At 46.0% G+C, this 17,545-nt stretch overlaps 1 protein-coding gene across 1 annotated transcript in view; it reads right to left on the reverse strand.

Annotated features, from left to right (window-relative positions):
• The window catches only part of cd109 (CD109 molecule), a 73,056-nt gene that overhangs the window by 37,253 nt on the left and 18,258 nt on the right, over positions 1-17,545 (reverse strand). Inside the window, exon 23 of the mRNA XM_063494684.1 lies at positions 5,705-5,881. Coding sequence (XP_063350754.1) covers positions 5,705-5,881 — 177 coding nt within the window. The remainder of the gene's footprint in view (positions 1-5,704; positions 5,882-17,545) is intronic.

Consider the following 17,545-nt stretch of genomic DNA (forward strand, 5'->3'; position numbering starts at 1 on the left):
TTTCATGAAATTTTGTGCTGCTGCAGTACTGAGGACAGAGCTAAAAACACCAGCGCTACTGGCCTGATATTTATTAACTAATTTACTGGGCCTGCTTTTTAAACAGGTACTGGTATAGCAACTGAAACCTATCTATCCTCTGGTAAGTTTCCAGATGTTCCCAAAACATTGTGTCTACCTCCACAATCTGTCATGCCAAAGTGAAAACAAGAACCTCACTGGTCTCCTATTCAGATCAGATGCTGCAAAATCAAACCTGACGAAAAGAAAACTGAACCTACCAAAAGGAAGTACAGCAATATATGCAAACCTGAGTAACTAGGTGTAACCAAAGACAAATAAACATCAAAGAAATGAGTTTGGAAACCACACACAGTAGGAACTACAGTTGTTATCACTTCTCACATGAAAACCCCAGTGCTTGTAAAGTAACTGATTAAAAGAAAACAAATAGTTATGTCTATAACTTCTGTTCCCTGAAGGGGAGGAACAAGGTGCAACACATAAGTATGGGATATCACACCCTCGTGTGTCCTGGCTGAAGAAACCTTTATTCACGCCTGTAAGGCAGATGACGTGTGATGACACGCGCACGGCCCCGCCTGCACATATAGCCGCTGTCATCACAGTCATCCCTCAGTTCGATAGCCGCTCTTCACCGAGCCAAACTGCTCAGTGGGGTCACCTTGTGTTGTACCTCGTTCCTCTCCTTCAGGGAACAGAAGTTATAACTATTCGTTCCCTTTCAGTCGATTCACTCAGTACAACACATAAGTATGGGACATAATACACGCCCGGCAGAGCAGCCACCAAACTGGAATTGGACCACCACATCCTTAGTGAGTGGTAGACCCAGCAGAAAGGACAGTATAAGCCACCGAAGGGGCTGTAACGTCCAACCGATAAAACCGCACAAAAGTGTGCGGTGATGCCCAACTAGCTGCCGCACAAATATCAGCTACAGGCACCCCTTTAAAAAGAGCCCACGAGGTTGCTATCCCCCTGGTGGAATGAGCTCTCACCCCCTGGGACAAAGCAAGACCTCTGGTGCTGTATGCCAGTGAGATCGCTTCTACAATCCAGTGGGACAGCCTCTATTTAGACAGAGCTCTACCTCTATTTGGATTAGCGAAGCAGACAAACAGCTGGTCACATAAACGCACATTCTGAGTGTACTCAATGTAGGTGCATAGCACACGCACTGGACAAAGAGAATGCATCCTCCTCTGCTCCTCAGATGCAAAAGGAGGGGAGCAAAAGCTCAGCAACTCAAACTCCATTGAGCTATAAGATGCAGGCATGATCTTGGGAAAATGGGCAGCATTTGGACGCAATATGACCTTGTGGCCATCAGGTGCCGATGCCAAAGCGAGAAGTAATGCAGTCTTATATGAAAGAAATTTCATATCCACAGACTCAATGGGTTCAAACGGGGGGCTACAAAGGGCCTCCAGCACCAAAGACAAGTCCCAAGCAGAGACACTGGACTTAAGCACAGGTCTCAGATGGCAAACCCCTTTCAGAAAACGTATGGCAAGGGGATGTGCACCTGGTGTCACCCCGTCAAAGCCAATATGACAAGCAGATATAGCTGCTAAATAAACCTTAATTGTCAAAAATGAAAGGCCCTTATCCAGCAGCTCCTGCAGGAATGTCAAAACATCCACAATAGAGCACTGAAATGGGAGAGTGTGGCGGTCCTAGCACCATTGTTCGAAGGCTCGCCATTTGTAAGCATACAAGCCTCTTGTGCAGTGGCTTGCAAAAGTATTCGGCCCCCTTGAACTTTTCCACATTTTGTCACATTACAGCCACCAACATGAATCAATTTTCTTGGAATTCCACGTGAAAGACCAATACAAAGTGGTGTACACGTGAGAAGTGGAACAAAAATCATACATGATTCCAAACATTTTTTACAAATAAATAACTGAAAAGTGGGGTGTGCGTAATTATTCAGTCCCCTGAGTCAATACTTTGTAGAACCACCTTTTGCTGCAATTACAGCTGCCAGTCTTTTAGGGTATGTCTCTACCAGCTTTGCACATCTACAGACTGAAATCCTTGCCCATTCTTCTTTGCAAAACAGCTCCAGCTCAGTCAGATTAGATGGACAGCTTTTGTGAACAGCAGTTTTCAGATCTTGCCACGGATTCTCGATTGGATTTAGATCTGGACTTTGACTGGGCCATTCTAACACATGGATATGTTTTGTTTTAAACCATTCCATTGTTGCCCTGGCTTTATGTTTAGGGTCGTTGTCCTGCTGGAAGGTGAACCTGCGCCCCAGTCTCAAGTCTTTTGCAGACTCCAAGAGGTTTTCTTCCAAGATTGCCCTGTATTTGGCTCCATCCATCTTCCCATCAACTCTGACCAGCTTCCCTGTCCCTGTTGAAGAGAAGCACCCCCCAGAGCATGATGCTGCCACCACCATATTTGACAGTGGGGAAGGTGTGTTCAGAGTGATGTGCAGTGTTAGTTTTCCTCCGCACATAGCGTTTTGCATTTTGGTCTCATCTGACCAGAGCACCTTCTTCCACATGTTTGCTGTGTCCCCCACATGGCTTGTGGCAAACTGCAAATGGGACTTCTTATGGTTTTCTGTTAACAATGGCTTTCTTCTTGCCACTCTTCCATAAAGGCCAACTTTGTGCAGTGCACGACTCATAGTTGTCCTATGGACAGATTCCCCCACCTGAGCTGTAGATCTCTGCAGCTCGTCCAGAGTCACCATGGGCCTCTTGGCTGCATTTCTGATCAGCGCTCATCTTGTTCGGCCTGTGAGTTTAGGTGGACGGCCTTGTCTTGGTAGGTTTACAGTTGTGCCATACTCCTTCCATTTCTGAATGATCGCTTGAACAGTGCTCCGTGGGATGTTCAAGGCTTGGGAAATCTTTTTGTAGCCTAAGCCTGCTTTAAATTTCTCAATAACTTTATCCCTGATCTGTTTGGTGTGTTCTTTAAACTTCATGGTGTTGTTGCTCCCAATATTTTCTTAGACAACCTCTGAGGCCGTCACAGAGCAGCTGTAATTGTACTGACATTAGATTACACACAGGTGCACTCTATTTAGTCATTAGCACTCATCAGGCAATGTCTATGGGCAACTGACTGCGCTCAGACCAAAGGGGGCTGAATAATTATGCACACCCCACTTTTCAGTTATTTATTTGTAAAAAATGTTTGGAATCATGTATGATTTTCGTTCCACTTCTCAAGTGTACACCACTTTGTATCGGTCTTTCACGTGGAATTCCAATAAAATTGATTCATGTTTGTGGCTGTAATGTGACAAAATGTGGGAAAGTTCAAGGGGGCAGAATACTTTTGCAAGCCACTGTATGTGTTGTACCAGGGATGGACTCGGACAAAAAATCGGCCCGGGCATTTTGACTAGAGACCGACCCACCAGGTATTATCGGAAAAACCATAAAGCCTTTGAATGAAAACAAACGTCGTTGTGACAGTGATGTACACTGTCTTGTTGGTACATATGTATCAATCTAATAAACTTAAACCTACACCATCCTCCCTATTCTGGTATTCTAAACAATACTTAGCCAAAACCCAAAGACTGCTTGGTTGAGTTAACCTCCTGAACTATCTACAACATGTGGTGGAAACCTGAAATTAAGACAAAGAAGACTAGAGGTGAGACATGACCATTACTGAATATTAAAAATAATAAATGACAGATTTAGAGATATTTTCATAAACAATTCATTTACCACATCAATAAACAGCATGGCAGGGCAAAATATTTTTTTCTAACATGGCAACCTTTAAAAAGTGAAAGGAGACAGAAAGACAGGTGAGAAAGAATAAAACTTAATTGACTTTTTGATGGCATTTTACACACAGTACTGGTACAGTATCTAGAAAATGTGGGAAAATACTGGCATCATATACAGTACTTACTTCTGAAGAAATTATGTTGGGACCCTGAAAAAAATTACTATGTACAATAATAGATTTCTATACATTTGACATCAGATGAAAACTTTGGCTGTAAGATTCAGATAATTATTTGTTAAAAGCAATTAAAGAAATTTTAAATGAGAATAAGAAAGTATTTTTTGTGCCCTCCTTTCCCTGTTAATGCCCTACCTGCCCCCCTGGCAAAACTTTGCTAGACCCGCCCCTGCACAGTTACCAGCTGTCAGCTACGTAGAAAAGGATCCTGGTGTTATTTGTCTCTCAGAAACAGTTCAACAGTTCTTCAACCCATTCATGTCACCTAAAAGGTAAACCTGTTTCTCCATCACCTGTTCAGCTCTGATGATTCAGTAAGGACATCTCCTGGTTTCATCTTCATGTTTCCCTCTCGCCACATATCCAAACCGATATCATGACCAGCAGCTTTACGGCTGTGGCTCCAACAAACATCAGCTGATACTAGAAAGTAATATTAAATAAATTCTAACAACAGCTGATCAAGTTTAAAGGTGCTTCTGCTGTTTAACGCGACCTCCGCTAGTTTCCTCTTTCTGGCGCAGGCAGAAATGCCGATCAGCTGATCATTGATCAGTTTCGTGATTGAAGTAGCAGCAGGAGAGGGAGGGGGAGAATGAGAGAAGAAGAGGCAGCTGACAGCGTAAAGACGCAGAATAACTCCAGCTTTGTGTCTTTTTTTTTTCATTCTAGCTGAAGTACGGGACAAATCGCGTTTATTTTCAGCTCAATACGAAACGCGTAATTTTAACTCTGAATACCACAGGATTCCATTTTTTACGGGACGGTTGGCAACTCTACTAACCTAACCTTATGAATAAAATAAAGTTCACCAGTCACATCATAGCACCCGCTCAGCAGTATAGAAACTCCGTCATGCTAGCTAGTACGCAGTACGAGTTATTGTAACTGACTGTAAAAAGTTAGCACAACGAAAATGAACTACACCTAAACTTGGTTTATATCTGACCCAGATAGACTGCAGGTCATAACTTCTCACCTGAAGCTCAGTTCACCTGACAGTAGGACCGGCGGCCGCCTCTGGTCTCTCCTCCTCCTCCTCCGCCTCCCCTTTCCCTCATCCACCTGCTGGCTTCCACCACTTGCTAATTTTACTGAATCTGTAAAAGTTCCAACATAGCCACTACCAAACAATTGAGTTATTTTTACAAATCTGCCAGCATCGTCCAATCCGCCACCTTTCACTGTTTACACCGTTACGGAAAAAAAACAACAACAAAAAAACATCGGCCCATAAAAATGAAAAATTACCATCGGCCCACCGGGCAAATGCCCGGTATGCCCGATGGCCAGTCCAGCTATGTGTTGTACCGAGTGAATCGACTGAAAGGGAACACCAACAGCTTTACTGACATGAAAATTAGTTCAGAATTTTCAAACAAAGATGGGATTAACAAAGACTCAAGTTCTAACCGAATATCCCGGACAAGCCCCCATTTTTACAACCAGCTTTAAGTATGTATCAAGGAAGAAAATGTATTAAAAACAAACCTTAAAAATTAAAAGTTAAAGAGGGTTGATACTAAGTGGAATTAAAGAGTGTGGGGAAGTCCCACTATGAACCTCCAACCTGAACATTTTCTGGATTTGATCTTGAATTTGACCTTTTTAATTAACAGATTTGAAAACATCCTCATAAAGCTAAAACTAATATAGGAATAGTAGCCACAAGTTTGTCAGATATCCTTCTGTGGCATGTTAATGTAACATGGTGCATGACTTGTTGCTCTACCTTGCATCATGTAGTTTATGGCTTGGTCGGTGGTTTTCTGGTCATCCTGTCCTGTGGCGTTCAGATACTGGAGAACGTAGATGTTTGGTGCAAAGTTAATCATGTTCTGTTCCCCACAGCCATAAGGCATTTGGATCAGTGAGTCCAGGCCACTGATGGATGGACCGAGGATATCACCTTCATCAAGATGGAAACCAGAAAAAATTGTATTTAATGGAAAAACAGAGGACAGATGAGTCATTTTAATTAAAATTTTCAAACAGTAGCTTTTGGTCTGAGGAGTTACATGGTATAATCCAGGAATGCTTTTGATATCAGCAGCAAAATTTAAAGTTAAACTTCTTGCATTTAAAAAAAGAGAAGACAATAATAGATACTTATAAGTATAGACTTTTTCCGCCATGAAGAAAAAATGATTTGCCACATCAAACCAATATTAGTTGGCTCAACTTAGCAACAGTTAAACGGGAGAAACATACTAAATATAACTGCATAGTACATATCAGTATAGCAGAATGCATGTTAGAAGTTTGAGGAAAGGTGGGATAATTATTTCTGTAGTACACTGATAAAACCTATTTTGGAGAGAGGTATATATAATCTATGCAAATCATATAAAATTTACTCTATTATTGCACTCAGCCAAGGAATTATAAAGTAATGGGTTAATTATACCCTTTTCTTAAGAGTCACAACATTACATTAAAAAATGCAGCAAAATATACCCCCAAACCGTGAGTCTTATGTTCCTAATTGCGCATGCACCAGACCGCGCTTTTTGACTGAGCAGGACAGCAAGCAAATTCTGGGTCCTTTCTTCAGCTTCCATCGAACCCGATCGAACCACAGAAGTGAAGGTAAGCTATTTACATAGGGTGAATAATATATAATAGCGCATGCAAATGGTAATTTTTGAAGTAATGAGCTATTACACTTTACTTGTATTGCTTAGGTCTGTGTAATGCACCATTACTTGAAATGAAACTTTGAATCTGTTGCTGTCTGTTAACCGTCTAGACAACTGTCGGTAAGTTGCAATGAAATGTGTTCGTGGTACGCTTTTTATCAGTCAGCATGCATGACCAGTCCCGGACTGGTAATCGGAACACTGAGGTCGTGTCCAAATTCATGGGCTGAATCCTCCTGAGGGCCCAGCCTTCACGGGCTATGTGGGCCGGGTCCTCAGAAGGTCGGGTAGGCCGGATGTAAACCTACGTTTAACCTGAGTAGCGAAAGACAGCAGTGATCTGAAAATGATGTGCCGGGAGTTGTGCCGTTCTCGGCGGCTCTAGTGACCCTCGAGCTCTCGGCTAGCTATCGAGCTGGTGGGTAACAGACGTCTCCGAAAACGTCGAAGCACTTGTGCAAATATGTGACATTTTGATAAACCGAGCAGATATTTGAAGTTTACACACCCACATTCTCGCCTGAAAATATGTTAAAAGTTTATTATGTGACCCAGAAAGAATAATAAGAGTAATTTTAAAACTTAGTAGCGGCCGCCATTGCCCGGAAACTGGAGTTTGGCTGGGCCGCGCTATGAATTCTGGGATATGGTGGGCCACGAAGGACACACCCGACCCATCCTTCAAATTCGGGGAAAAGGAGGAGGCATTGGTCAGCCTTTGGCGCGTCGCTGTGACGTAATCGGTCTACAAATACGTCCCCGGGAGGATGCAGCCCATGAATTTGGACACCCCCAATAATTACAATCGCGATCTTTGCAAACTACTTTCCTTCCTTGATGGAAAAGAAAATGGACGTCAGACGATTTTTTTTTTTTATTATTATTATTTTGAGAAATGAGAGCGGCAATCCTTAAGTTGTGGTGGCTCTGCTTCTGGGTCAACACATAAAGCAGGTAAACAAACTTAAATCCTGTATGTATTTGAAATTCTATGAACACTGGGCAGATCATTCCCAACAGCCATGTTTTAAAACTCTTAAAAAACAGCTGTTGCATCCGTCTGTGTCTCCCCATTGATCTTCACTGTAGCTCATCATCCCGGAGAGCTCACTGAAAGCTTTCTCCCAGCTGTAACTGGCGGTTTTGTTTTAGCAGCACCAGAACTTTCTGAAAAAGCTCTGAAGCATGCTTGCTTGTATTTAAAAATGTGCGCGGCAGTAGTCGCTTGTTCTGGCATGCAGATACCGCTTTGCTCCCGTATCTGCTTCATAATCCGCTCAGCTGTTCGCCCTGTGGGGAAACACTGGGACACAGCAGCATCATGAACTCCAGCTATAGGGAGATTTTCAGCAGCAAAACAAATAAAGCCAACGTGAAACGATCAGTAAAAAACAAAGAGTGCTCTGAGAGTTTGAATTATTAACTGTATTTATTGATGTGTGGTTAAAGAGTATCTTACGTATCAGTAAGTAGGGGCAGGTCCCGCCTTCCTCACCTCTGATTGGATAGAAAGTCTCTCCTACTTACTGATGATTAAGATACTCGCTCACGGGGCGGGACAAGTGTGTCTGAGAGAGGGAGGGCGTCTCATGAGACCATCAGTGTTGCCAACGGTCTCTGACAGAAAGTAGCTGAAGTTCCCCAGGGTGTCACACCAAAATAAAAGCAGGGGGGGGTAAAGCTCTCAGCCTGAAATGTTGTCCCAGTCCAGGCCTGTGCATGACTGTCTGACTGCTTGTTTTAAGTTTAAAAATTAGTCAATGCTAGCTTTTTCTAAAATATTGAAATGGCAGATGTTAAAAAATAAAACAAAGTACTGTATCCCACTAGTATGTGTGAAAATACCCACTGTTGCTGCACCTAAGTTTTTTTTTGGAATTGTGGGATCAAGTAAAATATTTTTGAATTTATTTTATATTATATTGGGTAGTGTTAGAACGTCAGTGCTTAATAATTGTTTTCATAATCATACGTCCCCAATTATTCAGCGGGCCACATATAGCAACCTGGTTCTTTTAAACACCTGGGGTCCAAATTAATTTTGAATATTATATGTCTGGGCTATAATTTGGAGAAATACGGCATGTTCTGTGAAGCATATTACATCTATGAATATGATCTATGAAGCTAATTCCATGAAGCATGAATATTAATCTATGCAATTGCAATGCCTTTATTTTAGTGAGGTAAGTACACAATCTGTAATTTCTGCATAACAAACCCTTGTTAAGTATAACAAACAGACAGACTTCTCAGATAAGAGGAGCAAAGAAAAACTGAAGAAGAATATTCACCTTATATTTAATTTCTACCTTCATTAAAGAGACTCAGGTTGATAAATAACTTGTAACCAGGTACATGTCTGAAAATTTCTTTTGTGTAATGTATTTTCTTATTTTTGTTGCATGAAGAATCTGTGTATGTGGACACTCACTATTTGCCCTCTTTTTCAGGTCCTCACATGTGTCCTTTACAAGCAGAGGCTCGCTGATAGACGACTCTGTTACCAGTTCTAGGGCTGACGCACCCACCCACGTCCCCACCCCCGGTGTATCCTTTACAGGTATGCAAGTTTCTAAATGAAATAAATCACATTGACCTTGAAAATGTGGTTAATCTTAACCAAAGTCCTCAGTTATGTGAAAATGAATTGGAAATGCAAGTTGTTCAACTTCACAACCATAAAAAGATTAGACCTGCTGAAACACATCATGGGGATTTTGGTCGAGTCCACTCCATACCCTGCCTTCATGCAGATTGTCCTTGCACTGTCAAGCCATGGGGTGCATTAAGGACACATTTGTCAAGGCATCATTCACAGTCATCCCAGCCAGGCAACATCCTTTCGTTCACATGCATTGTCTGTAATTCATGCTCTTTTGACAATGAGAGGCAGTTTTTGAACATCTTGGTGGCCATCTAAAAAAGTTTGAAACTGTGCCATGTGTTTTTGAGGATTGTGATTATCTTTTGCAGCTTATGCGTGCCAAAGGAGGAGCTGCTGGTTCCAAGATGAGACCTTTGCTGGACACTTTGAATGATGTATGTTATTTGACTTTTTTCACAAATATGTAATTATGGAGGGCTGCAGTGGGTAGCAAGAAGGTCCTGGGTTCAAATCCTGGCCCAGGGTCTTTATGCATGGAGTTTGCATGTTCTCCCTGTGCATGTGTGGGTTCCCCCCGGGTACTCCGGCTTCCTCCCGCAGTCAGAAAACATGACTGTTAGGTTAATTGGTCTCTCTAAATTGTCCTTAGGTTTGAGTGTGTGTGTGCATGGTTGTTTATCCTGTCTGTCTCTATGTTTCCTTGTGATTGACTGTCCAGGGTGTACCCAGCCTCTCACCTGTTGAAAGCTGGAGAGAGGCATCAGCCATGTTTTTGTTTTTAAGTAATTCAGTCTTAATGTATGTAAATCACTCCACTTAGTCTTTTCACTAAATTGTATCTCCCTACAGACACAGAGCATTGAGAAGAAAAGGGATGTTGTTATCTGCTGCCTCATTAGCTACCTCGGGGAAAGACAAGAAGATCTTTTTCATGACTGCCAGGTTTGTCATATTGATAACAGATTACTTATTAACTCAAGGGATCCTAATGTTCTTCTCTCCTGTCCTCTCCTATCCCCTGTTCTCCCCTTCTCCATTCATCTTCTTTCCACTCCCCTCTTTAGATCAACTGAAATATATTGAAAAAGCATCTTAAATTAAAACATGTGTATGCTTTTTCTTTCTTTCTTTTTAACACGTAGGAATGTGTTTACACAGACATTACACAGACAATATGATGAAGGTGATCGTGATCCACAACATCATGGCTGAGGAGGATCCATCAGATGTGTCCATTGTGATTGAGGGAAACCAAGTGATGGAGGGATGTGGAAGCCGAACAAAGGCATGTGTACTACTGATGGGACTGATATATGCCCTCAACCTCGAATATCCGAAGGAGCTGAAGAACACATTTGACACTTTTCAAAAACTGTTTTTGGAACTTGACGGGGCGAAACTACTGAACAAGGTCCACGGCCTCAAAAATAAGCTTATGCAATGCACACACATTTCCCCTCTTGTTCCCAGAGGATCTTTTGTCCAGACATAGCTTGATGGAGCTGTAATTTTTCTTCTGACAGCAAGCACAGAAACTATTGAATGTTGGTGTTAGTGTTCTGTTCTAGCTATACATATGTTTGATAACGTACATGCACAGAAACAACCTTGTAGAGTATCTGTGCTTTTGGCTTTTAAAATGGACTAAGTGGCCTTTGAAAGTGTTGTCTGCATTAGCTGTTGTTGTACAGAATGGTGTACGTCAGTTTAATGCTGGGGAGTGCTGCAATAGTAACTATCCTCGGTCAGAGGAGAGGCTGACATCCAGGGATTAGATTGCCACAGGTGGAGTTTATTGGCGGTCAGATGGATGGTACAGGGAGGTATGGCATACAGTAGGAGGATGTGGAGGGGTGATATGGTGTGGTTTCTATGATTAAGAACAGGGCATAGGAAACAGAACAATAATAGAACAGGCATGAATACAGATCACAGATTAAGAAAACTGGTAACAAATCCCTCCACCACAAATCAGTCTGATATCACTTACGGTTTCACATTTACCGAGGCACTACCCAAAAGGCGCCACAAGAGGGCACTCCAACACAAGAGACGACCCACTTATGATGATGCACCTAGTAAACAGTCAGCCCCCTACTTAGCCACTACGTAATGCAGCGCTGTTACAGTGTACAAATTCACATCAATTGGCAGGTGGACCAGACAAAGCAGGAACAAGCCCAAAACAATCAAATAACTGGGCTGTCATAGCTATCGCTAACTAGCACATATGCTAACGGCCACTAAACCCAATACACACAAGTAGCAGGGTAAACTTCTTGAGCATGGAACATTAACTCACTTTTAATTGACGCACACCATCCCCAACAAATACAGGATGGGCTATTTGCTTCCCTTCCCAGCAGCTCTCTCCTCAATCGCCAGCCCAGGAACGAACGAACACCATCCAGCTCCGAAATCCCATGAATCCCATCACTGCCCAGAGGCTGCTGGGTAATGTAGTTCACCCTAACACAGGCTTTTCTACAGCCGCCCCTGTATTTGTGCAACAAATACACATCATTACAAAAAGTCTGTGTTGTACTATGCGGAGGTCTCTTCCTCTGGCATCTGAGGCAGGGTGACCAACTTAACAACTGGTCGTATGTAAGTATGATCCTTTACTTGCACCTCCGCCGAACGCACTACACCATCTGCTCCGGGAAACACCTTTGAAATCTTCCCAACTGGCCACATGGCCCGGGGCAGTTGCGAGTCCACGATCATGACAACCTGACCTACAGCGAGGTCGGGTGTCAGATCACGCCATTTCTGTCTGAGCTGAAGACCTGGGAGGTACCTCCGAATGAACTGGCTCCAGAAGTGGTCAGCAATTACCTGGCTTTGTTTCCATCTTCGACTGGTGATAAAATGCCCTGGTCCGTAAATCACCTGCGGCAGTGAAGCGTCCCGCCGCCCCATAAGCAGGAGATTTGGCGTAATGGGGTCAGGATCAGCAATATCCGAGGATGCGTAACCAAGAGGTTTCGCATTAAGGATCCCTTCTACTTCAAGGAGAGCCGTGCAGAGGACTTCTTCCGTCACAATCTGATTCTTCAGGATGACCTGGAGTGCCCCCTTAACCGACCTTATCTCCCGTTCCCATGCTCCCCCAAAATGGGGGGCATGCGGTGGATTACAATGAAAGGTTATCCTCTGCTTTGCCAGCTGTGCCTGAAGAATGGGCGTCATCATAGAGAAAGCTTCCTGTAACTCTCGAGCACCCCCTCGGAAATTAGTGCCCTGATCTGACCATATCTCGAATGGGGTACCCCGTCGCGAGACGAATCTTCGCACAGCCATGAGGAAAGCGTCTGAGTCCAGGCTTGGCAGCAAATCCAGGTGTACACATCGGGTGGTTAAGCACTTAAAGATTATGCCCCAGCGCTTCTCATGCCTCCGGCCTATCTTGATGGTGCAGGGACCGAAGCAATCAACTCCCGTTGACCAGAAAGCAGGTTTGTGCATCCGGAGTCTCGCTGCCGGCAAATCAGCCATTTTGGTGGGAGCAGGCCTCCCCCGCCATTTCTGGCACTCTGCACATTGTCTTTGATGTCTCCGGATTACTTGTCGCCCTCTAATGATCCAATAAGCGCGCCGTATCTCTGCAAAGACGCGCTCTGGACCAGGGTGCAACAGAATCGTGTCAAAGTGTTGGACAAGGAGCTTAGTTATCGGGTGTTCGGGAGGTAGCACAATAGGGTGTATGGTGTCTGAGTCCAGACCTTCGGCACGTCTCAGGCGTCCTCCAACCCTTATCAGGCCAGTAACCTGATCGTACTCAGGGCAGAGCGAACAAAGTCGACTATTCAGGGCCAGAGTCCGTCCCTTCATCAGAGCTACCACCTCCTCCGGAAAACTGTTATACTGAGCTGACTTCAAAATGGCTATCTCGGCCTCCACACGATCTGGGGCGGTCATTGGAGGAGAAGCCGCCCCATTGCGCGCATAGTAAGTAGCTTCCACAAGCTCCTCCCAAGATGTCAAGTTTCCAAGGTCTGGAGTAGGAGTCTGGGCCACTGTGACAAGCCCACATAACATCCCCTTGCACAGCTCATCTGTAGTCTCAGCCCTACCAGTAGGTTGGGAGGGCCAGTGTGCCGAACTTTGTTGCAAGAACTCGGGGCCCTGCGCCCAACGGCTGTCTGTTGAAAGACTACAGAGTTCCTTCCCCCTGGTGATGTCATCAGCTGGGTTTTCTGCTGACGTGACATACCTCCACTGATGAGAACTGGTGAGCTCCTGGATTTCAGCAATTCGAGTCCCGACAAAGACCTTGTACCGGCAGGAATCTGACTGCAACCAACTCAGCACGGTAGTAGAGTCAGTCCACAAGATGGTATTCCGCAGGGGTATGGTAAGCTCAGTTTGGAGAGTCTTGGCAAGCTGCGCTCCAGTGAGAGCAGCACTGAGCTCGAGCCGAGGCATGGACAATCTCTTCCGAGGAGCGACTCGGGATCTGGCCAACAGGAATGAAGTGCTGGCATGTCCGTGGCAATCTGTGGTCCTCAGATAAGCTACAGATCCATACGCTTTCTCGGAGGCATCACAGAACACGTGCAGCTCAAAGGTGCAACTCGGAGAGTCTGTAGCAGGTGGCACATAACACCTCGGTAAGGTAATGTTCTGCAGGTACGGCAGCTCCTTTTCCCATTCTGCCCAGGTGGCACGAAGGACACCGGTGATAGGTTCATCCCAGCCCATCTCCTTCTGCCACATTGATTGTACAAGAATCTTCCCTCTAGTGGTATAGGGAATGATAAACCCTAGAGGGTCATACTGGCTGGCAAGCACCTTGTACACATTGCGAAGAGTTGGTGTTGCGTAGGAGACTGGGCGATGCTTGTACCCCAAGGTATCGGTGGGGCAGTGCCAACGTAACCCAAGCATCGACTCTGGTGGATCAGCTTGGTTAAAGGTCAGCCAGAGCTCACAGCTGTCAGAACGGGCAGCAGTAGGCAGGTGGGACACCACCTCTGGCACATTACTAGCCCACTGCCGTATCTCAAATCCTCCCCTGGCCAGCAGCTGTCTCATTTGGTCCAGTAGCTGTTTAGCCTGGCGGGGAGTCGGAAGAGACTGCAGACAATTGTCGACATAAAAAGCTGTATGGACGGACTCATACACATCCTCATTCCCCTCACGGTGGTCTCGCACATGCCGCTGTAAAGCGTAAGTGGCACAGCAGGGGCTGCAGGTTGTACCAAATGGTAACACTCGCCATTCATACACATCAGGTGGGCGCTCCGGCTGTCCATCCCTCCACAGAAAGCGAAGCAGAGGCTGATCTTCGGGAAGCAGGCGCACCTGATGAAACATGGCCTTTATGTCACCGCTTATGGCCACAGCATGCTGGCGGAATCGGATTAACACACCAAGGAGTGAGGGGCTAAGCGTGGGGCCTGGCAGCAGGAGGTCATTAAGGGCAGTTTGCTGGTACAGGAAGGAGCAGTTGAAGACTAGGCGGGCTTTGTTGTTGTGATGCACAAGATGGTGTGGAATGTACCAGGATTCAGTGGAACCATGCACCTCCTCCGGAGTCAGCTTTACCACATAGCCTGCCTTCTCCAGCTTTTTGATCTCTTCGTTGTATGTCTGTGCTCTGCTGGGGTCCTTGCGTAGCCGACGCTCATTGGCTCTCAGAAGAGCCATGACAGCCCCTTCAGGTGCCTTCACCTGAGGAAACCCTGTGCGGCGCAGCAAGGGAGTAGCATATCGGTGGACTCCCTCTACCTGTACTCGGACTGTCCTGGATTCAAGAATGTCGATTGCCTGCTGGTCCTCCTTGGACCTGGTAACCTCCTTTTCATTCCTAAAAGGGAGGACGTCAAGCTGCCATAGCCTCTCAACATCTTTGGAGAGCTCTGATGTCTGTGGGATGAATGATGAGTGCAAGCATGCCTGTCCAGCCGCTGGATGTGGAAGACTCTTGGCGGGTCCCTGCAGCGCCCACCCCAGCTCCGTGCAGACTGCTACTGGCCCTCCAGGTGGTCCACGAATCACTGGGCATACCGGAGTGATAAGGTGCGGGTGATCTGATCCAATCGGGATCATAGGTTTCACCTTGCTGAAACCTGTGAGGGGAAGTCGTTGCAGGTGACTGTACTTCCTTTTGAGTGTTTCCACCGGGCAAGATTGCTCTGCCAGAGCCAGTTGTTCTGCTGTGAATGCATTTAGTATTTGATGCCTCACCTTCGGCTTAGCTTTAGTGGACACCTCCAATGATATGCTTCCCCCATGCAGCTGCAGGACATCCTGCCTGATGGTTCGGAGGGCCAGAACCTCGTCTGTTGGGGCTAGGCCGAGGAACTTCACAGCAGCAGGCAATATTATGGTTCTCTCTGAACCATCATCCAGCACAGCATAGGTGTCCATGGTTTTTTTCCCATTGTGGAGTTGAACTCTTACCACCTTCAACATCACTCTCCCAGAGTGACTGAAATGGTCAACATAGATGACACTGGATGCTGTGCACATGGTCAGGATACTGGGGTTCTGCTCTTTAGTACTTAGCGAGGCCATGTAATACAAGGAGGTGTTGCTCACCACAAGTGCTGCAGGGTTTCTTGAGCGTGCAGTTGTCAGCAGAATGGTTCCTGCCACACCTCCAACATTTATTCTTGTCTCTGATCCAGTCCACAACCGCAGCCACATCCAGCCGGGAGAACTCATTACATCCACTCAAGTAATGCTCTGTCCCTTCACAGAAAGGGCAGTAAGGCTTGAAACGTTCTCTTTTCTTCTGCATTGCCACATTCTTGGGACCTGGATGGGCCACAGCAGGTGGTTTGGTGGCCGTGGTTTCAGGTCCATAATACACAGAGGCCAACTTGGGTTTGGGTTTTGTTTCCAAGTGCCTACTGACTTTCCCCTCCAACCAGGGCTTCTCTGAGGCATACAGCTCCGTGGCCCGTCGGGAGACCTGCATTGCTTGGGTCTTGCGCCCCAACCACTCGGCTAGATCGTAGAGGGTATAAGTGCGATTTGATCCAGGCCGCAGGATCCCTCGGTTAAGGCAGTACTCTGCAAAGTTATCCCAATAACTCAGAGGGAGTTTGGTGAGTAATCGGTCTACGTGGGATCCACAGTGGAGTTCACTCTCTGCCACCCCGTCCATCGTGGTAAGCATCCCCACTAGACTGGCAACTGACAGGGAGAAAGCTTCAAAGGCTTGTGAGTCACCTGGTTTTATGTGTGGTGTGCACAGGATAGCGCTGAGTTCACTCTGTACCAGTTGTCTTGGCTGGCCGTACTTCTGCTCAAGAGCCCTCATTGCACTAGTATATGGAGTTGGGTCATGGATGTAGCGTTTAGCCACTTGGAATGCACTTGGGAACTTCAAGTGATCTAGCAAGATCTGATACTTGTAATCCTCGGACAAGTGCTTGTGAGGCCCAAGAACACTATCCAGTCCTTTCTTCAGTAAGGCAAAGTCACTCTCCTTCCCAGAACTGAAAACAGTGAGCTTGGGCTTAGGGAGGCCATAGGAAGATGCAATCACCATTTCCAACATACTGGGTTCTGAACCCGCGTGGTTTGCTGCTGGGGGCATACCTGGCTGAGGTCTAAGCTCCTGTGCAGGTGGCACAGGTTGGAATCAAGCATGTCGAGGCTGTTGAGGCTGAGGGCGAAGTGGTGGGATCCATGGCTGGAACCCCAGAGTGAAGTCCTCCTTTGCAATAGAAGGTTGCATAGTGGCCGGCTGAGCCAATAAGGGAGGGTCTGGTTGAGGTGCCTGCGATGGCCCGGGAGGCCCAGACATCTGTACTGCCTGTGTAGCTACAGCGCTGGCTACAGCAGGTGAAGCAGGAGTCGCTGGATGCACCGGTCTGAGAAGATAGTCAGGGCATGGTGAAGTGAATCTCGGGGCAGACGCTGATCTATCCATCGAGAGCACTGTGGGTGGCCCAACGTGTGCGGTGGAAGTGCCAGGGACTGGGCCTAAAGGAGCTGACATCACACGGACGGGCTCTGTAATTCTCTCCCCTTCCTGAATAGATTTGGGCTCCCTCTCTGTAGGATTTGGTGTGGGGACAGCTGAAGCCATTGGTTCCACCTCCATTAATGTCCCCTTTGGTATCGGAGAGGTGAGCTGCTCAAGTCGCTGCACCCGTTTGTTAAGGTCGCGGGACTCTGCTACAGTCACTTGCAGAGATCGCATCTGATGCTGGATATTAATCAGACAATCCTCCATTCTTCGCCATCTTATCTCCTCCACATCCGGCCTCCTTGTGTAGTGGGAGTCTGACGGTGCCATCATAACCTCCTCTGTTGGATTGGGTGACAGCCTTGGCCCACGGGTATGGTAGGACAACTCATAGTCCTC

The sequence above is a fragment of the Pelmatolapia mariae genome, linkage group LG15 (assembly GCF_036321145.2).
Source record: "Pelmatolapia mariae isolate MD_Pm_ZW linkage group LG15, Pm_UMD_F_2, whole genome shotgun sequence".
Classification (NCBI taxonomy): Eukaryota; Metazoa; Chordata; class Actinopteri; order Cichliformes; family Cichlidae; genus Pelmatolapia; species Pelmatolapia mariae.